Here is a 22396-nt window from a genome sequence, read left to right on the forward strand (position 1 = left end):
AAATAGTTAACTGTAAACTTTAGGTTATTTGGTGGCAAGTGGATATTGTCAATTCTGAAATGTATTTATTTTCTGACTAAAGACAGTATGGAATGAGCTCCCTTGATGCTCTTTATTCTCATAAGATGCTGTAATATTGATTAATGACAAAAGGCCGTGCAACCTATGAATCATTTTAAATTACAAGCTCCATGCTGAGCAATATATTATGTAAATTATTGCCAATAACAGGGAAGTTAGCCCTAATCAGTTATTGTCAGCAACTGCTAACCACACTATTCCCTATAATTACACAGAAAACAATCATGTATATTGGGGAAAGTAGTTTTATAAATTGAAGGGACAAAATTAAATCGGGAAAATTAACATAGCTGACAAAAATTATGGATGTTTTAGGAAGATAAAATAATTTCGGTGTTGCTAAAGGGCAATCAGCTGTAAAAACACTGATTTATTGTGGGTAATTAAATAACAAACTCATTTAAAATTTGTCACCCTTATACTTCCATCTCTTTGAAAGGCACTATGACAAATTACTTAAGGAAGTCAAAATGAAGAATAAATATTAAGACTATGTTAATTATAGTTAATCGATTTTTACCAAGAATTTTCAATTCCTGTTAAAGCGGTGCCAAGGTCTACAGAGCATTTCTCTACACAAGGCTAACGGTCTATAAGCGGCACGTTTCAAAACCCTACAAATGGAAGAATGGCTATTTACCCTCGAATCAAGAGAACAAGATTTCCTTTTTTTTTTTTTTTTTTTTTCAGTGGCCAAACAAGAAAGGACTTTATTTCAGCGATGCCAACACTAGGAAGACAGCGGACTAGTTCTCAAAGACCGTCTCCCCAGCAATATTTCCATCTCGAGTTGATCCCTGGCAAGGATACAACTGGCTCACGGTGCCGAACGAACACGTACATCATAACGGGTGCACCACGGACGCTCGAGAGGCCCTGGAAAAAAGAGGGGCTGCGACCTTAAGGCACGCTGGCAAGCTGTGGTGCAAAGCAAACACGTTCAGTAGACAGAAAAGAATTCTAAGCACGTGCCACTAAAATAATCTCCACTGTTCAGTGCCTGCTGCTGCAGTGAATTCTGGTACGCTTTCTGTTAATGATTTCATAGAGGTTCTTTTACACAGATGGGCTTAATGAGGCAGAATAAATTTCTACTTTACATTCGAAACACTGATACTAGACTTTTCAAAATGGCCCTTCAAACGCTACTGCTTTTGACAGAAGATTTCTGTGCCGTGGGGGTCACGAATTATCCCCCTTCTTCAACTGAACACCTACAGTATTGGGACTGAAAGAACAGTAACAATGAAATGCCACTGGAGTCCGTAGTTTTCATTCAACTTTACGTGCACGGTCTTCATCAGAACGGAGAAAACAAAGTGCCCGTGTGGCACACACACAGCAGACTGGTAGAAAACGAACACAAAGCAGTCATACGGCCGGGAAACAGAACAGACGCTCCGTCTGACCAGCGACCCTCATCTTACGTGCTCCAGACAGCGAAATCCACAGAGTGCATTCTTTCTTTTGTGAAATAAGAAACCAACTCTAGCTTGTTCCACAGGTGCTACCTCTATAGTTTTCTAAGTATGACAGGCAGTCCTTATTGGGAAGAAAGGATCGGTTAGAAAATGGCCTACTAGGGGCGCCTGGGGTGGCTCGGTCAGTTGAGCGCCCGACTCGCGTTCCACTCAGGTCATGCTCCCAGGGTCGTGGGATCGAGCCCCGTGTCGGGCTCCTTGCCAAGCATGGAATGGAGCCTGCTTAAGGTTCTCCTTCTCCCCCACCCCCTCTCCCTCTGCCCCTCTCCCCGGCTCGTGCACTCTAATAATACATTTTTTTAATTAAAAAAAATGGCCAATTATAATTAAATGAAGGAAAGATAAAAGACTGAAATTGCATCGACTGAGCACCTGAGTGCCAGCCATGTGCTCGGCATTTCTAGGTACCGACTTGAATATTAACGAGACGGGATTTTGTTCACACCAGTGGCCATCACGCTTACTATAAATTTATTACAATGCTTGCTTGGCCACTGGCTTATGGAGGGACAACGAATAACTGGTAGCTATGGCAACAATTAATTTTTCATATTTGAAATCCAGACAGATATTTACATAGTGAAGCTCTCTATACAGGAGTTTTCGCTCAGTCAGAGATGGTAAAGTCTCCTACTTTTCTGGATGCCTCGTTTCAAGAGCATTCATTTAAAACTTCTCTTCCAGACTCAAGGGACTCTATGTGAGGGTTACAGATAAGGTCCTTTTTCACTGGCCACCTGGCCTCGAGCTGCTCAGAAGAGCTAGATGTTAGAAAGGGGACGTTTCTTTAGTTTTTATTTGAGTGTGCTAATAGAGATTTTAAACGCGCTCTTTTTCATTGATACAAGGGGGAGCCAAATTGTACTTTTAATGGTCTTATTCATTCCTTTTGAACCGAAGGTACCTCCAGCAAAAACCTGTGTGCGTATCCCCAGGGTGTGCACTGAGAACTGTCCCTCCCACCTCTCCGGCAGGACGCTTCTGATGCCCTGTTTCTCCTTCTGCTCCGGCCCCGCTTACCACGCCCCCCAAAACACAGGAAAGTGAAGACGCCCCCACCAAACACCCCCCTCCCTGCCCCCTCCGCCCCCAAGCCCATATCCACAAAAAGCAGACTGCTCAGATGACTCGTCTTAGTAACTACCGTGTGGTGCTTAAAACAGAATCACTCTGGCCGGGCGGTCCTGGCGATCTCTCTCTGAAGTCGCGGCGTGAGAACAGCTGCGCTCCTGGCAGCACCTGCTGATTCTCTCTGCAGGTGACTCCGTGTTTTGGTCTCATTCTTATACCAAAGGATGACGAAGGGGCGGGGGAGCTGCAGGAAGGACAGCGTTCTCCAGCTTCTGCTCTTTAAGAGACTGGGGGCAACAACACACGCGTCTCGTCAACCTAGGCAGCGGGGTCCTGAATCCAGTTTGTTCCAAGTTTTAGTTTATCGGACGGGTGATAAGCCTCTTCCACGATTAGCTTGCACAGTCTCTGCCTTTGGTTATGATTTTGTGCTGGAAAACTAAGTGATAAAAAAAACCTAAGTAGCGTCAGGGGATTAAGTACCCAAGTGCAAAGTGCAGTGGGCCTCTGGCGGAGCTGGGGGCAGCCACAGTGATTACCCTGGGGCGGGGCGGGGCGGGGGGGGGGGGTTCCCTGCTGGAATGCCCGGCCAAGGCAGCGGATAGACATGCCCGAGGAGCTGGGGAGAACAGGTAGTAAAACGGATAAAAAAAATCCTGCAATTCGATCAACATGAGCAGTGCGGTCCCAGTTTACCGATCCGCCTATGGCATTAATATTTCACTTCCATTCATTGCTGGAAAACACAGCCCCAAGCAAGGTTTTACGACGACGCTATGCTGCTGGTTTAGCTCGGATCCAGTCTACAATGGCCTTCCTATCTGACGCTAAACTAATTCTATGACTAGCGATCTCTCTACTCCCTGACCCCCCGGTTCCTTTCAAAGCGTCGATCTAAAGGTTTGGGCGAAACCTGAGAGAGTTCACCCTGACATTCTCCCCCAATCTCATTGTTAGATTCAGAGTCTGCAGTGAGGGTTTACTTTACGTCGAAAGTTTAATTAACTGATATTCAACGTTCTCCTGTGTCTGCAAATTGAGTTTTAAGTGTCCAGAACATTTACTTCTAAGTGTATTAATCAGGCCGCGGAGTATTTTTAGGATCCGCGTCCTTCCCTCAGGAACAGAAGTAAACGCTATGCTTGCGCTTCCCCACTCTGGGCCACACCTCCAGTGATTGTCAAAGTAACAGACGGGCTCTCCAAAGACTCGGTAGCTCTTTGCCGCATTAGGGCACAAGCGAGCAGGTCCTGCACACCTGGCTCACGTTCTCGTGAAGTCACGGCATGTTAAGGAGCAGGTTCTGTGTCGTGCCGTCTTACACGACCCGACTGCCCCTTATCATCCCTGATCAAGACAGGCAGAGGGACACTCGTCCAGAGTATTACCACGTTCCATCTCCTGAATGGTTTGAAGTAGAGCCAAACAATCCAGTTTATGAAGCTATGTTGCATTTCCTAAATTACCTTCCATTTTCCTCAGGCTCATCAGAAAACAAATTAACATCCGCATAACACGAATGGGACAAACGTGAGTGTCCTAAGTATAGCATTTCCTTCTGTAAAACCAGACACACACAAATGTAATTGAGGAAACATATCTTGTGGAAGAGGTCAATACTCTCAAGTGATCATGATCAACAACTTAGAACCCAAGCTCCGACACAGGTGCAAGTCTGTGTGAAACCAGCAAGGCCAACGGCAAGCCGCCGAAAACGTGCAAAAGACCAGCTTTATGAAGAGCAGAAATTTCGTCAGGTGGTCGGGTGCCTCAGTTAGTTGCTGGGAGCGCAGAAGCCCGGAAGGTTTACGGAAACCAGTCGGGGCGAGGCTTCGAGCCACAAGGGGACTCACAGCCTGATGGGGGCTATGACCGCTGCTGCCATGAGTGATGTCACAGTCCCCGCCAGGAGGGCCACGGGGCCGACCTCTGCGTGGACGAATGCAGAGGGCCAAAGGGAAGGAGCGAGCTGTCATCGCTAGGAGGCAGCTGGTGTGACGGGGGGACTGCTCCTTCTACAGCCTCAAAGAACAGCTCGGTGCGCCAGGCTGGGAAAGTGACAGGCTTCTACCTCCTGTAACCCCTGAGGGCGACGAGCTCTGCTCTCACTGCACAGAGTGCCTGCTTCAGGCCTGGGACTTGAATCCCTGGGGTGACGTGGGGCAGGAATCATACCTCCGTGTGACAGCTCAGTGGCCCGGATGGAGAGGGACACCGCCGTGAGGGGAGACGTGGGGCAGGACCCCGGCCCACATCACCATCCGCTGAGCTCGGGAGTTTCTGCCCGGAAGACACCGGTCTCACTTTCTGTCCGTCTCCGTCAGGCGGCCAAACACAGCCCGCACTGCCCCCACGCTCTTGCTCTGGCCCCGCGATCGCTCACGCGCGTCAGGCCTGACACCTGCAGGGGACACCAGGGACGCGGAAAACCCCACTGCTATGGTTGCATGGAGCGCATGTCCCTTCCCTTCCACTCGGCGACATTAGGTGCAATTCGTTAAAGGAAAATCACCGGTAAATATTTGTCACGTAGAAGAGAACGATTTGGGCGAGAGCGTCTTTATCGGGGGTGGAGGTCTCACTCTCCGTCTACCACAACACCCGGGAAGAGTAGATCCTAAGGGGAACATACCAGAGAGGAAAAAAATCACTAATGCAACACGGTTCCGACGTCTGTGGGGCCGTTTCGGACGCAGGCTCGCAGAACGGCGGCGGGCGAGGTGGACACCGCACACCGGGACCTCGCCGCGCACGCGCGCGCCCTGTCGGCCACTTTCCACCCGTACGTTGAGGCCCAGGGCCGCGAGGTTCCAGGAGAGGGGGTGCGCAGGTGCACCGCACGTCAGGAACCCCCGGCCCAGGGACACGCTGCGGCGGGAGCTTTTTCCAGAAGACCCTGAGCAGAGGGAGGGGGCGCAAACACAGACACTCAAACCGTGACCTGGGAGGAGTGGCACTGGGGTGAGGATTCCCAGAAGAAGTCTTGGGCGGACGGGACAGGACAGTTGTGTCACGCAACGCCACACGTGGGGCTCGAGCTCACAACCCTGGGACCAAGAGTCACATGGTCTACGGACTGAGCCAGCCGGGCGCCCCATGACAGCTATTTTTAACCATCAATTCTTCTCAGAGCACAAACATCCACCGGGGTGCTAATCACACCACAGTCCCCGTGACGTAGCTCATCACCTCTGCCCCCGGACCGCACCACGTCTCTACGTCCGTATCCTTCCGTTTCTGGCTTCAATTCTCTTGCTTCCCACTTCTCCTCATTCCTTCAAGTTCTTTACATAACATTTCAAAGTGCTTAGAAATGTTAGTTATAACCTGGTAAAAAACAGGAGTCCCGAACCCCAGCGCCCCAGGGAACCAGCCGGTTCATGCACACAGGCCCCCCGTGCAAAGCGCCCGTGACCTCTCAGCGGGGGGGCACAAGAGGCGGGGTGGGGGGGGGTGGCAAGCGACGAGGCTCACGGGCTTCCAGGCAGCCGCTCTAGCTGACTGCTGCCGTCCAAATCCAACGTGTCAGAGCTTCCGGGATTTCAAGAGGCCAGAGATCTGGAATTTTATATAAAACGTTTTCGTTATAACTGCTGATTCATACGAAAACCGTGGGCCGATGAAGGCACCTCTGTGGACGTGTTGCAGTCCGCGGCCCACCGGGTTTCTGACCTTTGGTTCGGGGAACGGAGGCGTGTGTGCAGAGGCTACAAGAGCCTTGAGCTCCAGAGAGGATTCCCCATACGGCGGCCCAGAGCAGAGTGGATCGCCAAGGAATCTCAGGAGGCTGCGGAGGCCACGTCCGGCGGGTGGACCGGCGCAGGGAGGGGTCTGGAGGGCAGTGAACTGAACTGACCGCGCAAGGGGAGACAGCCCTCCTTCCGCTCTAGCTGCCGGATGCTTACAGCGAAGACCCAACAGCTAGTCACGTGCTCGGCAGCCCTGCCCGAGGGGACGATCTCTGCCCCCCTCGCCCTTGCCCGGCTTCTTCCTCCGCACCGCCGACACCCTGCACAGTCGCTGGCTAACCCGCGAGCCTCGGCCCTCCTTCCCGGATCACACCGCCACCAGGGCAGGGGTTCTGCCTGTTCCTGTTCCCTGCTGTCCCCCAAAGCAGAGCGCGAGCCGGCGCACAGTGGGTCCTAACGAACACACGCTGGGTAAATGAACGTCCATCTACTGTGAAACCGACCTCTGGGTCCCAAACGCTGTCCAGCAGCCCTCTGGGGACGCCTGCTGAGCCCTCTGCTCCGTCTCCTACGTGGGCGAATGCGACCCTCGCCTCTGCTCCTGTCCGCCCCGTCTGCACTTGAGGCCGGGGTCCTTGACACCCTCAGAGAAAAAGAATCCCGGAAGGCGTCTGTCACCCTCTGGCCACAGACACTCGGGCCTCCTCCCGGCTGGATGCAGGGAGCCCCTCCCTTTGCATTTACTCTCCCTCTCTACTGGCTCCTTTCTGTCAGTCTTCAAACAACAAGCTGAGTTCTACCGTCTTAAACAAAACCTCGGCTCCCGACCCTGCCCTCGACCCTGCCCTCGACTCCTGCCGCTCTCCCCCCCCCGCCGTGCCTGCCGCCCAAGCTGTGGCTGGGACCGGCTTCCACAACCAGCCTCTGCCACATCTCCATGGGACAGATGTCTCCCGCCGTGCTCCCGGGTGAGTCAGCGAGGGACATGCCTACCGGCCCGCTTGCCAGAGCTCCGAACCCCCCGTGCTCACCTTTCCTCTTTGTTCCCACACCTGGTTTCCAAGCCCGGTTGCCACCTCTGTCTCCGTGGTGCTTTCCAGCCACCGTCCCAACCCAGGCCACCATCACCATCAAGACCCTGGCTGAGCTTGGCTCTTCCTCTCCCGCTTTGCTTGCCACCGATTTTTCTAGTTGGGACGATTCTACAAAGAGGTCTGATCATTCAATCTGTGAAGCTTCTCACCGGCCTCTCAGAAACCCCTGGGTACAACCTGGCTCCTTCAGGGGCCTGGAAGGCCCGGCCCCATCTTGCCTCGGCCCCTCTCCAGCTCTTGTCTGCAAGGCCTGCCACCCCACCCCTTGCCCCAACCGCAGATCCCCGTGAACTTCTTTCTGCTCCTCCCACACGCCGCCTCTTCTCCGGCGTGGACCTTCTCGAGCGCTCGCCCCTCCATCTGAAACACTCCTCTGCGCTGCTGCCCGACGTCTGCTCAGCCCCGACCCCTCGTGGTCCAAACCCTGGTTGGAGGCCATCCTACGTGCCATACTTTGCTGGCCCTGACCATCGGGCACCATGCTCAAGTAGTCCAGGCGCGTGGAGGTTCAAAGAGGGCGGAGCTCCTGTCTTCCACACCGTTACATGCCTGGCACGCAAGAGTGTTCAACGATGTATTTCCAGTGAGTGTAGGTCAAATAAAAGGATAAAGGCGCCAGTTCTAGAAGCATTCGTGTAGATGGGTGTGAGAGCGTGGTACCAGGCGGTGGGGGTGCCCAACGATTCTCCCTTCGTATCTGTTTCAACGATGTTGGGTGGTCAGAGCGATCTTTTTTGAACCCACGTCTCTGCGCGGGACAGGGTCAACAGCCACTCAGCATCCATTCTCCTGCCTTCTAGGAGGCTCACAGTTAAAACACGTCACCTTCCAGACTCCCTTGCGTTGGACTGTGGATGCAAATTCTGTTCCACATATAAGGTGACCGACTGAGTGACCGTGAAGAAAGGACTCTATCTTTAGTGTTGTCTTTATGGCACGTTTACGAAAATTTAGGGATTCCAGTAGAAAACTGGAAGGAATCACCGATACGCTGATTACAGAATCAGGAAACGATAAGATCTCAACAGGCTAGGGGACTGGAATCCAACGTTTACTGGGTGCAAAGTTCTACGCTTGGGACCAAGGGGCCAAGTGCACAAGGAACAGTCCTGAGCAAGGAAGGGCTTCGTAGCAGTCGTAACGAAAAGAGGTACTTCAGACTTTAAGCTGAATTTAAGAAAAACAGTGTGACGCGGCTCCAAAAGGCTAAAGGAAACTTAGAGCGCATCACAAGGAGTAGGATTCTGAGGAGGGAAGGAGGTTACAGCCTCACCTGATTCTGCGCTCGCTCGTTAGAGCCACACGCGTAAACCCACGACATCAGTTCTGGGCACAAAGACCCTCCTCGCCAGCTAACAGCTTATCCGGAGGACAAACAAAAAGGAGTTAAGACCATGACCGTGGGGGCGCCTGGGTGGCTCAGTCGGTAAAGCGTCCGACTTCGGCTCAGGTCACGATCTCGCGGCCCGTGAGTTCGAGCCCCGCGTCGGGCTCTGTGCCGACGGCTCAGAGCCTGGAGCCTGTTTCGGATTCTGTGTCTCCCTCTCTCTGACCCTCCCCCGTTCATGCTCTGTCTCTCTCTGTCTCAAAAATAAATAAACGTTAAAAAAAAAATTAAAAAAACAAAACAAACAAACAAAAAAAACCATGACCGTGAGGAGGAGCTCTAAGGAGCCAGGAAGACGTCCCGGAGAACGGGTAGACGGAACAGGACTATGTGCCACACTGCCGCTCGAAATTCTGCGATACGGGACAAGAGGGCCTGCCGTGCTTTGGGCAGTCCCCAAGGACAGCACTACACGAGCAATTACAGAAGCCAGAGGGAGGCTGGTGACGGCACTGCCTGAGGAGACATGACAGCCAGAGCAGCAGGCGAGAAGGGCACTGGGCGGGAGGGGGCCTCCCCGGTACCGTGGGGGGGCCCTGACGCAGAGGCTTCTAGCTGTGTGGGGAGCGTGCAGGACGGGGGGGAGGGGGGGGGGGCCTGACTTGGACTGTACTCTCCTTCTGGTTCTTCTGTACCTGGGGACTCTGTGATTCGGGGGCCCGGTTAGGGGCCACTGCTTAGGCAGGCTCCACGCCCGGGGCAGTAAGGCTGTGTGTGCCATGCACCGACGTCCCAGCTAGAAAGCGGGGCCGCTGCCCGCTCCCGTCACAAAGCCCGGCTGGATCTTATCTGGATCCCATGCGGTGAGTACTGTGTGTTCATCCTGTCACAATCCCCGCTCCCTGGGGGGAAGATTCTGGTCTGGGCCTCCTTCCTGCCGCCAGCGTCCAGCAGAGTGCCTTGTGCAAAGCAGGAACTCAAAACCCAAGGTTTAGTCTAATTTTAGGATTTTTCTTCCGACTGGAATCACAACGTGCCTTGTATTGTATAACGCCACTCCCGCTACACGCACGATTTCATCTCAGCCCAACCACGCATCAGGAACGCCCGCGGAGCTCTAAAGCTACCCGCGAACGGGCTTCCCGCAGACCCACGTCGCCAGAGACGCTGGTGACCGGTGCCCCGGCCCCCAAAGCACTTCTAACCAAGGCCGGGCTGGAGGACCACTGGCTCATCCCGTAAGGAAACGAAGACTGTCGCAAGGAAACACCAGCTAACACAACGGTCCCCGGTCTTTTCCCGAACGGGGGGTATTTCTTCTTTACTCTCCTTAACACTGGAAGTGCCGAACCTCTCTGTCTCTCTCGGGTAGAAAGCTATCAGAGAATCCCACTTTATTTATTCTCCGGGGATAGTATTTAAGTACGATGCTACAAGGCGAAGGGCACTTAAATCAACGTCCTCTGCTACCTAAAAACGCCACGGGGATACGTACACACCCGTGCTAGGAACAAGCGATCTCGCGTAAGTTCGAGAGTCACCTAAAGGGCCCGCCATACCTGGACCGAGCAGCGGCGATCGACTCAGCTGGGCGCCGGCCTGGTGTGACGGCGGCGTCTCGACCACGTCCGTGCTGCTGCTCGTGGTGGTGGTGGTGGTGGTGGCGGCGGCCGTGGTACTGCTCTGCATGCCCGGGTTGTTTCTATCCCACATGTTTACAGTTTTATTATTGTAGTTGCTCGGGTCACCCCAAGCTGAGGTACCATCATCGATTTCCATTTTGCGTCGGATGGATGGCGGAGAAGGCTCCTCCCAGCCCGTGGCCTCACTGTTGTCCTTCTGTTTGACAGGGACCGGAGCCCCGATCCACCCGGTTCCCGTCTGCTTAACGGAAGCGGCTCCTCCCCGGTTACTTACATTGCTGTCTTGGGGTTTGCCCGCCCAGTTCTGTTGGGGGCCAGGTTTTAAAGACTCTCCCCAGTTTGTCCCTGGATTCACCTTTGCGTTTGTGCCATTACCCCAGCCACTGGTCCCAGACCTGGTAGCGTCGTTCCAACCAGACCCTGACCGATTACTGTCGGCATCCCATCCAGAGCCATTTTTTTTCCCGTCCCCCAAGTGTCCGAGGACGGAAGACGAGTCCGCCCAGTCTCCCCCTCCAGCGCTCCAGGCCGGATTGGATTTTTGTCCGTCTCCCCAGGTTTGAGATTTGGGCTTCTGGGGCTCCCCCCAGGTGGGCGACTTGTCCTCCTGGTTTCCGGTCCCACTCCAAGCGTGGCCGCTCTTGGCGACAGCAGCAGCAGCAGCATTATTAACAGCAGTAGAGCTTATCGAGTCCCCCCAGACCCCCGGGCCATTTGGCGCTTTGTTGCTGCCGTCCCCCCACCCTGTGCTCGCCGGCGCAGCAGCAGGCGGTGAGCTGACCCACCCGGATACTGCAGAGGTATTTGTACTGCTCACGATGGACCCATCACTCTTCGCCCCTGAGTGTGAAGGCTGAGGAGCCGCACAGCCCCAGGCCTCTGTCCCGTTGTCATTTTTCCTCTCAGACCTAGGGGACTCTTCAAATTCCCAGGCAGTGTTTTGCTTTACGGGAGTCTGTCCCCAACCAGTATTAGACAGGACTCTTGGGTCCAGATCGTTCCTTGGCAATTGGATATGCCCTTGGTCTAGGATCCCTTTATCTCGCCTCCGGCCTTCTGCTCCTTCCCTCCCGGAGCCCCCTTCGTGGTGACTGCCGGAACTGTCGCTACTTCCTTCGCTTGCCGTGGTTCCAGAAGACGCAGCTTTGGCCCAAGAGTTCACGTGTTCGCTGCCGGGCTGCACGGCAGGATTCTGGCCGCTGACGCTCGGACCGTCCCACCCCGTCGATCCTTTCCCGTTGCCGTCACCGCTGGAATGCTGGTTTGGGGGCTTCCCCCACTCCCCATTCACACCGTTAGAGGCGCTTCGGGTGGGGTGGCCCCAAGCCCCCGAATGGATGTGACCGACGCCGCTGCTGTTGCCGCCGCCCCGTCCCCAGGCGAGGAGCCCGGGGCCGGCAGGAGGGCCCGAGTCCCAGGCGTTACCGCCACTTCCTTCCTTCTGTGCCGCACTGCTGGATCCGTTCTGCTTAGCACTCAACGCCGAGTTCACAGTGTCTCCATTCCCCTGACCGAAGCCAGAACTGCTGCTTCCCGCGGCAGGGTTACCCGGGGACAGGCCCCACACGGAACCGCCGAGTCCTTCGCCGCCGCTCCCTCCGACTTGAGACACCGAGGATCCGTTAGCACCAGGAAGGCCTTGCAGGTGGGGTGGGACGATGGCCCCCATGCCGACGGCCATGCCCCAGTTTGGCAGTCCGTTCGTCTGCATTGCATTGACAGGGTTTGGCGAAGAGTTCACGGGGTTAGTGTTATTTGGTCCATCAGTGTTAAGGTTCTGAGGTTGTACGCTGAAAGACACATTCTGAGAAGCGGACGTTTGTGGTTCTGTGCTCTCCGGCGGCAGCAGGCTTCCCCAAGCACCTAAAGTGCCCGGCGGGTTCCCGTTCTGGTTGCCCGCGTTTTGACCTATGGCACTGACCGGACTGCAAATACTGGAAGGGTTGCCTGTCGCCACAGTTCCTTCGTGTCCGAGTACGGGCCAGGCAGCTGGGTTGGCATTAGGGTTCAGGTTGAGATTAATGCCGGCATTGGAGTTGGAAGCACCCCAGCAACTCTGGCTTCTCCCGTCTCCGATCATGCTGTCCATTTTCCCATCCCCGCCGCCGAGGGAGCAGTGAGCTGGGCCCGAGCCGGGGCCCGCGGCTACGCCCCATACTCGGGCCGCGTTCCCGTTCCCGTTGGCGCCCCCTGCTCCCAGGGCACCCTGGTTAGAAGGGCTCTGGACGGGCACCCCGTTGGTGCCATTATTGCCGTTCGTCTTCTTGGTGTGTCCGGTGAAGGCGCCCTGGGCACTCCCCGTAGCCATGCTACTGTTCTCCGAGCCACAGTTGGAGGCAGAGTCAGTGTCCGTAGTGCATTCTGAGGCAGACTCGGTCTCTGTTCCTGTGATGGAAGGCCACGCCTCCTTGTCGGTCCTGTCTGTGATCACTTGGTCCCAGCTGCAGCTGGCTTCGCTTCTGTGCGTGGGCTGCTGTCCCCGGTGGGAACTGTCATAGTGATCTGCCGATCCGCCGTGACTGAGATCTGCAAAAGATGAAACACACGCGGAATTAGATCTTGCTCGCGTGGGTCAGCGGAGCCCCCGTTAACTAGTCTTTGGGAGAGGCCCCTCATCTCCAGCTTCAATTCTGAGCGGCACATGCCAAAAAACGACTCAAAGGAAACAGTTATTCGGCGTCTTCCTAAGTTCCCATTTGAAAAAGGGCTGACGTTTCTACAATTATATCCGTTCTGACCACGACAGCACAGCGTCATCCCTCTGGAGGAGCCTCACAGGACGCGTGAGCACGCGGGCGTCTCGGAAGGCGTCCGCAGTAAAGGAAGCTGCATAGCTGAACGCAGCACGCTGGAAATTTCGGTGGCCGTGGCACACCTAAACCTACTCAGACTTTGGAAATGCCGGGGACGACGTGTCCACACGCGGCCTTGAGTCCAGCCCGTAGTTCTCTTCAAGACCTCCAGCCGGAGCTAGCATAGAGCACAGAGGCTACACCGCTCATTTAGTAGAAAACGAGTGTAAATACGGTGCGAAACTGCGGAACAGAACCAGTATTTTGGGGGTGGGGGACAGAGGGAGAGAGAGAAGAGGCATCAGAAAATGCTATCTTGTTATCAGGGGTACCGAGGGTTAGTTATACTATTAATTTATATGTGTAATGACATTTACACTATTTATCTAGTATGGCCAGCAATTATGGCTTATCATTGTTTCCTCTGTGTTAATAACAACAAATAAGAAGTCTCGAAGGATCTCCAAGGATTCCTTCCACCCTTGCTTTCCATTTCCTTAACTTGCAGTCTTCTCATTGGAGGCCCCCAGAATCACTTTATACAGTGTCTTCCTATATTGCATTTGTATTTCACTCTTGGTGAAATGCTTTTAAAGAAGAATTTAATGGGGCGCCTGGGTGGCTCAGTCGGTTGAGCGTCCCACTTCAGCTCAGGTCATGATCTCACACTTGAGATCATGACCTGATGATCTCATGATCTCATGAACTCCGTGAGTTCAAGCCCCGCGTCGGGCTCTGTGTTGACAGCTCAGAGCCTGGAGCCTGATAAGGATTCTGTGTCTCCCTCTCTCTCTCTGTCCCTCCCCTGCTCATGCTCTGTCTCTCTCTGTCTCAAAAATAAATAAAAACATTAAAAAAAAAATAAAGAAGCATTTAAAGGTGAAATGCATTTTTTTTTCAAAATTACTTTTATTTATTTAAAAAGTTTTTTTTAATGTTTATTTTTGAGAGAGAGAGAGAACGAGCATGCGCGTAGAGTAAGGGCAGAGAGAGAGGGAGACACAGAATCCAAAGCAGGCTCCAGGCCCTGAGCTGTCAGCCCAGAGCCCGATGCGGGGCTGGAACTCACGAATCATGAGACCATGACCTGAGCCGAAGTCAGACGCTTAGCCGACTGAGCCACCCAGGTGCCCCAAGGTGAAATGCTTTTAAAGAATCCACCATTTGGTATCTGCATTATTTCCTAGTTATTCGAGTATTTCTAACATTGCAATCCAACTTCTACTCCAACGAATTTTCCAGCAGACTGCATTACAAGTATGTATCACTCGGGGCACCTGGCTAGCTCAGTCGGTTAAACATCTGACAGCTCAGAGCTTGGAGCCTGCTTTAGATTCTGTGTCTCCCTCTCGCTCTCTCTGTCCCTGCCCCACTTGTGCTCGCTCTCTCTCAAAAATAAATTAGCATTAAAAAAAATTGATGTATGTATGTATGTATCACTCAAAAGTAAATAAAATTAATATAAAAAATTAATTTAACTTATACATACAACTCACACAACTCAGAAATCTTTGACAGTTTCCTCAAATAGTATGACAGATAATTGCAATAAATATTTCCTCTCTTTTACAATCTTTTCATCATTATGTTTTCTTCAAATTTTTAGTAAGAAAAAACTTACTCCTAGGCAGTAAAACTGGGCTTCCCCCTTAAAATTTAATGAAGCTAAAAGAAAAGGAGAGAGTGCAAAGAATGATCACTACAGCCACAAAGAACATCCTAGAGACAACTTCAACCTTAAAAAAAAAAAAAAAAAAAAAAAAAAAAGGTTTTGGTGTCTGATTTAACTGGGAGGTGATGAATTTAAGCTATTTTTCAACATTTTTTATTTATTTATTTATTTTTTTGGGACAGAGAGAGACAGAGCATGAACGGGGGAGGGGCAGAGAGAGAGGGAGACACAGAATCGGAAACAGGCTCCAGGCTCCGAGCCATCAGCCCAGAGCCCGACGCGGGGCTCGAACTCACGGACCGCGAGATCGTGACCTGGCTGAAGTCGGACGCTTAACCGACTGCGCCACCCAGGCGCCCCTAATTTAAGCTATTTTTAAAAAATGTTTACTTATTTATTTTGAGAGTGAGTGAGTGAGTGTGGGAGGGGCAGAGAGAGAGAGGCAGAGAGAGAATCCCAGGCAGGCTCCAAGCTGTCAGCACAGAGCCCAACGCGGGGCTTGATCTCACAAACTGTGAGATCATGACCAGAGTCGATATCAAGAGTCGGATACAACCGACTGAGCCACCCAGGCGCCCCTCTGCAACCCTGGTTTGTGACAATTTTCCCGACTGGTTTTGTGTGTGCTACAAAAACTAGCTTTTGTAATAACTAATTTAAAGAAATGAATGAGCCTCTTGTCATTTAACACAGAAAATAAGACCAAGTTAAAAAACGGGGATTATCGCTCATTATCAACAAATCTCCCACCGTTCGCTCCCCATCAGTCCTGCTTCCTTCAGGGACAGGATATACCAGGAGGCAGACCAGTCCCCTCCTGACCGGGCTAGCCCTCACTGCAACCCACACCTAGAAGCCAAGACAGAAACAACCTGGCTTCCAGTGCGTCCCTTCCGAGACCTGGAGTACCTTCTGAATACATCGTATTATCATTTCTATCCCGTAACAGGTCACAGTGTAAGAGTCCGTTCTCTCTTAATGGTCCAGAGGGTTTGGGCAAAATGCTTTCTGATTACTGCTCACCTCCCAATCTGATGGGGACTCACACACAGTTATACATCAGGTTTGAAAAAGGTGTTTGCATCCTTGATGGTACGAAGGACAGCATCACAGGCCAGTGGAAAAAGGAAGGCCTAGCTAATAAATGCTGTTGGGACAAGTGGCTAGCCATACGGAAAACATAAAAGTAGATCCCTGCCTTCTTCCATATACTAAAGTAAGTTCTAGATGGATTGAAGACCTAATTACGAAAAGTAAAACTTTTTAAAAGATGTTTATTTATTTTGAGAGAGAGAGACAGAAAGAGAGAGAGGGAGAGAGGGGGAGAGCACCCACACGTGCACGAGTGGGGAAGGAGCAGAGAGAGGAGAGAAGGAATCCCAAGCACGCTTCGCGCTGTCAGCATAGAGCCTCATACAGGTCTTGATCTCACAAACCATGAGATCGTCACCCGGGCCGAAATCAAGAGTCAGAGGCTTATCCGACTGAGCCACCCAGGAGCCCCGGTAAAACTTTTTTTAAGCTCAATAAGTAAATACAGAAAGCTGTCGCTATGACCTGGGGCATTCATCTTCTTAAAGACTTGATAAATTTGACTATGTTAATATTAAAAACACTTGTATGACAGAAGATATCATACAAAGGAAGCTAAAAAACGAGCCACAGACAGGAAGAAGACAGAACAGATAAACGATGATTATCAGAATAAAGAACTCCTAAACTCAATAAGAAAAAGACAACAACCCAACAAAAATGGCAAAAGGAAGTTGCAATTTAGAGGATGCCCGCGATAGCTGCTAAAACATGAAATAATAACCAATCTCATCAACCATTAAGAAACGCACTTGAACACCACGAGACACCATTTTACACTTTGGTCATGTTACACAAAAACATGAGGACTGATTCCCTTCGGCAGAGACGAGAATGGGATCGAGCAACGTCCGTAACATTTCTAAAATAGAGATCTGAAGCAAACGTGGCAAAAGATTATGTTAACTCTGTATTGTAGACAGTTGTATCATTTTCTGTACACTTTCTTCTACTGCACAATGTTTATTTTCAACTTTTTTTTTTTTTTTTAATTTTTTATTTATTTTTGGGACAGAGAGAGACAGAGCATGAACGGGGGAGGGGCAGAGAGAGAGGGAGACACAGAATCGGAAACAGGCTCCAGGCTCCGAGCCATCAGCCCAGAGCCCGACGCGGGGCTCCAACTCACAGACCGCAAGATCGTGACCTGGCTGAAGTCGGACGCTTAACCGACTGCGCCACCCAGGCGCCCCTACTGCACAATGTTTAAAAAAAAAAAATTAAATGCTTAGGGGTGCCTGGGTGGCTCAGTCGGTTCAGTGTCCGAACGTCGGCTTCAGCTCAGGTCACGCATGGTCCCGGGGTTGCGGGATCGAGCCGTGCGTCTTGCTCCATCCATGCTGATGGCGGAGGCTGCTTAAGACTCTCCCTCTTCCCCTCCCCTGCGCGTGTGCGCACGTCCCCTCTCCTTCTAAATAAAAGCAAAACAAAACAAAAACTTAAATGCTTAATTGCGATAACAAAAGCGACATAGCTGGAATCCCAGAAGGTCCCCAAGACGAGCGGCCACTGCCATCAGACAGTAGGAATGCAATTAAAAGGTCAAACCTCTACTGTTCGAAGACCGTTCCAACTTTACGCACGCCAAGAGATTCAGTGTGATGAAAACACCAGTCTGGTCACTGAGTTACGTCTAATTCCGGAGGTGAGTTCCTCGAGGGCACGGATGTATCTTTTGAGTTTTAGAGGCATCATGCCTGCCACGTGGCAGGCGACCAATAAAGGTTTCCTGGACAGACCAAAGCACACGCGTCGAGTAGCGAACCTGAGTTCCAGCTAAAGGCGCAAGTGACCCCAACAATGTGAAGTCCCTTCACTCCACAAAGACGATGACAGACCACATAAACCCTAAGGTTCTCAACTCCAAACTGGACGATTTCTGGAACTGACAAATACTACACACACACACACACACACACACACACACACACAAGTTGCAAGCGACGTGTGTGGCATATTCAATCTTAAGCAAAGATTTTTTGTGGTGAAATAGACATTTCCCATCTCCGCCCTTTTCGAGTATACAGTGCGGTGGCTCGAAGCACATTCACGCCGCACAAGCATCAGCAAACTGGAGCGTATACCTGTTCCACACCAGCTCCTCCTTCCGCCCCGCCCCCCAGCCCCCAGGCTCTGGTCACCACCACTCGACTTTCACACTCTGGGACTCTGACTATCCCACGAACTTCCTATAAATGGAATTCGTGCAATCTTTGTCCTTTTGGTCTGGCTGATTTCAGTCAGCATAATGTTTTCCGGGTTCATTTGTGTTGTAGCAGGTGTCAGAATGTCCTTCCTTTTTCCTTTAACATTTATTTTTGAGAGAGAGAGACAGAGAGAGACAGAGAGAGACAGAGTGTGAGCAGGGGAGGGGCAGAGAGAGAGAGAGGGAGGCAGGCTCCAGGCTCCGAGCTGTCAGCACAGAGCCTGACGCAGGGCTCGAACTCACGAACCATGAGATCATGACGTGAGCCGAAGTCGGACGCTTAACCGACTGAGCCCCCCAGGTGCCCCGAGAATTTCCTTCCTCTTTAAGGCTGACCCACACTCCACTGTGTGCATACGTCACATCGTGTTTACCGACTCATCCGTCCAGGGACCATCTGGGTTGTTTCTACCTTTTGGCTACGGTGAAAAATGCCGCTATAAATACGAGTGGACAAATATCTGTTCCAGTCCCTCTTTTCAATTCTTTTGGGTACACACGCAGAAGTGGGACAGCGGGGTCACAGGGTAAATCCATGTTTAATTTCTTGAGGCAATGCCACATTGTGTCCCATAGTGGCTGCACCATTTTAAGCATTTCTAACAGCAAGACACAGGGTTCCATTTGCTCCACATCCTTGACAACACTTGTTACCTTCTGTTGGAAAAACAGCCATCCTAATGGATATTTTTATAGTCGAACTTACTTATTCTGTTTAAAATAAACAGAGTCAAAGACAAAACGCTACACGGTCTGGCAAGAAAACACCACAAAACCCAGTGCATTTTCAATAAATACCGTAGAACAATTCCAACATATGCCATCCTGTTACTCAGATGATTTTGTTTTGGAATTTTCTATAAATATTTATAATCAAAATATGAAACTGTAAATAACAAATATGAATACAAAAATGAGCCAGAACATTTGAGACATTACGAGATGATAAAATATAGGGGCACCGTTACCACTTATGAGAAAAATAAACAAATGCAGATCTTTACATTTGCTAACACTCTGTAAGAAAAAGCAACTTATAAACTTCTCTATAAGGTAGGAAGAGGCCAGGGCTGATAAATACTTAAATTCTGTACTTTCACAGATAGTTCTTTGTCTTTAGAGCTTTACAAGACCAACAAAGGGCCAAGGACCAAAGGCTAACGCTGGATTCAAGGAGATGACCATGTGAGAAAAATAATTCTTTTCATTAACAAAAATGAAAAAAATCTCAAAGTCTGAAGTACCCCCGGTCATTAGGCTAAAAAAGGCTGACAACGGCACCGAGGTGCAGCCGGGGTATCAGAGGCGCGGGGGCGGCCGGCTGTCTCTGTCAGTACGGCCATCTTGGGAAGAGATGACCGCCGTGACAACAAGGCCCCCGCTGACGTTCGTTCCTTCCCAGGGTCTGAGGCAAAGAGCTCCAGAAACGCAGAGCAGGGCAGTCCTGGCAGGAAGGAAAGTCACTTCTACGGACATGCCCGACATCTGAGACAGCAGACAGGCAGGATCAAGTCATGCCTGTGAGTTTAGATGTGAGTATCTCTAGAAACTTCCATTTAAAAATGATCTCAGGGTGGTGAGTTTGAGCCCCATGTTGGGTACAGAGATTACGTAAAATTAATAAATTAAAACTTAAACAAAAGAGAGAGAGAGAAACAAAACCTCCCTGTGGACGTCCCCTGGCCGAGCTCCCCACTTCTCGACTGGGTTAGGGTCACAGCGCCCCAGGAGCCCCCCCCCCGCCCCCCGAAGCCACCCTGCTCCTCTGCAGGGAGCCCCACACCACGTGTTCTTTCCAGACGCACACCCAGCACATCGCGACTGCGCGCTGCAACACTTCAAAGGGCTCCTAACACAAAGACCCAAGTCTGCGGGTCACCCACCGGCCTTGGCTGTCTCTCGGGACTCCATCTCACACCGTCCCTTCCCCTCCTCTGTGCTCAAGCCAGGTCCACCAGACTCCACCCGCGCTCTGCTCCCCACGGGCAGGGCCTCGCTAGCAGCTGCCCCCAACCCGGACTCCAGGCCTCCTCTTCTCGCCCATCTCAGCTCCGCAGACATCTCAGCCGAGAAGCGTTCTTCCCTCGCCGCTGGGGCCCTCGGACACATGAAACTTGACGGTCTGCTTTCCTTTTCATTCATTTAGACCAGGGCCTGGCAAACATTTTCTGTGAAGGGCCAAAGAGTAAATATTTTAGGCCCTGTGGGCCACATGGCCTCTGAAACAGCCACTCCGCTCTGTCACCGTGCTGCAAAAGCCACCGTGGATAATACGTAAATGAAGGAGCATGGCCGTGTCCCAACAAAACTTTATTTACAAAAGCAGGTGGCAGGCTAGATTTGGCGTGCGGGCCGCGCTTGCCAAGCCCTGATTTAGATGAGAACTATCTCGGAGCGCCTCCTACGTGCGGGCATCATGCTGGGGACACAGTGCTGAACCAGACAGACAAGCTCCTTCTCGCATGGAGCGTACATCTTGGTGTGCGTTACCCATCCGTGTGACAGTCTGTCCCTCCCTCTAGGCTGTAGATTCTGACAAGGCAAGGACGGCCCAGTTTTTTCCTCCCGTGTTCGGCAGAGCATCTGACACGATTACAATTAGCAGTGAAAAAGTTTACATTTACAAAAAGTTGTAACTGACATTAGAATCTACAACGATCGATCGCCTCTCGGCCTTTTGGCTAAGATCAAATGTAGACATCTACAACGGACACGTGGTTTCCTTCAAAGATGGGTACCGGAGTGAAGAAGTCTGGGGCAACACCGTTCTACTTAAAACAAAGCAAACTGCTGGGCCGTGTATGCCCTCCCCCACCGCCCCGCCGCCCGTACGGTCTCCCCCCGGGTTCCCCTGGGTCCCAGACAAGCTGCGGGCTCTGGGGCACCTTGTGGCCTGGCACACCTCCCGTCCCCATGTCGGTTTCAGCTGCAGCTGCTGACATTTCACGTCTGGCCTGCCATCACTGGGCACACTGCTCCTCCCTCCTCCTCCTTTCTTCTAGTTCAGGGGCTCTTCCGTTTCTTACTTCTTGGTCCTTCAACAACATCAGAATAAACTAGGTCTCCAAAAATTAATTCAGTGGCAGTACGTGGAGACCGAAAGTACATAAAAAGTACCTAAAAAGTAAACAGAAGGTATTCTTGTGTTTCCAAGGGCAGGTTCTAGGTATTTCTCTGAAAATTACGAATGCAGAAATAAATACATAAAAAAACTAAAGGGGTCTCTGGGTGGCTCAGTTGGTTGAGCATCCGACTCTTTTTTTTTTTTTAACTTTCTTGGAAAAAGCTTGTTTATTTATTTTCAGGGGGGAGGTGGCGGTGGGAGAATCCCAAGCAGACTCCACACGGTCAGTGCAGAGCCTGATGTGGACGGACCTCGGTCTCATGAACTGCAAGACCATGACCTGCGCCAGAATCAAGAGTTGGACGCGTAACCGACCGAGGCACCCAGGTGCCCTGAGTGTCCAACCTCCACGAAGAGCATGGAACCTGCTTGAGATTCTCTTTTTCTTTCTCTTTCTCTGTCTCTTTCTCCCTCCCTCCCTCCGCCCCTCTCCCAGCTTGCACGGTCTCTCACTTTCTCCTTAAAAAAAAAAAAAAAAAAAAAAAAAAAAAAAGCCGGGACTAAGCATCACACCGAGCGATCGTTTTACTATCAGAAACAATTTTGAAGTAGCGAATCCTCTCATTTTACTTTCCATTCAAGGAAGTGGCATCAACAGACACAGACAGGGCTGCGTGGCCGGCTCAGTCGGTGGATCATGAGATTCTTCATCCTGGGGTTGTGAGTTCGAGCCCCACACTGGGCACAGAGATTACGAAATAAATAAAATAAAACTTAAGAAAATACACAGAGTTCAACTGCTATAAAGGGCATTATCGGGACAACTGGTGAAATTTAAATGTATTAAATTCAGGTATACTAGCTAATGGGATTATGCCAAAGCTAAAGGTCCTAAATTTATCATTACACTGTGTCTGTATAAGAGAACATCTCTGTACACAGGAGCCACTGAAGGGCCGTGATACCTGCAGTTTACTTCCGAATGCTGCTCCAACAAAACAAATAAATGAGCACACGTGGGAAGTGAGACCCACGCAGGATGGCCAACGGAAAGCCCAACGTTAACCCACAGAGCAAAGGTTAGTAACTATATCAAAAATAAACAAGAGTTCTCATTTGCTGCACATCGGCAAGTTGGGAACACGCAGCCTCTTGTCAAAGACACGTGAGTCTCAGAATGCCAG

At 51.3% G+C, this 22396-nt stretch overlaps 1 protein-coding gene across 4 annotated transcripts in view; it reads right to left on the minus strand.

The window, feature by feature from the left end:
- Positions 1-22396, minus strand: part of TNRC6C (trinucleotide repeat containing adaptor 6C) — a 146853-nt gene that overhangs the window by 44712 nt on the left and 79745 nt on the right. For all 4 annotated transcript variants that reach the window (XM_058702806.1, XM_058702804.1, XM_058702805.1 and 1 more), the window contains one exon: positions 10303-12912. In XM_058702806.1, the coding sequence (XP_058558789.1) occupies positions 10303-12912 (2610 nt within the window). The remainder of the gene's footprint in view (positions 1-10302; positions 12913-22396) is intronic.

This window comes from Neofelis nebulosa, chromosome 16 (genome assembly GCF_028018385.1).
Source record: "Neofelis nebulosa isolate mNeoNeb1 chromosome 16, mNeoNeb1.pri, whole genome shotgun sequence".
Classification (NCBI taxonomy): domain Eukaryota; kingdom Metazoa; phylum Chordata; class Mammalia; order Carnivora; family Felidae; genus Neofelis; species Neofelis nebulosa.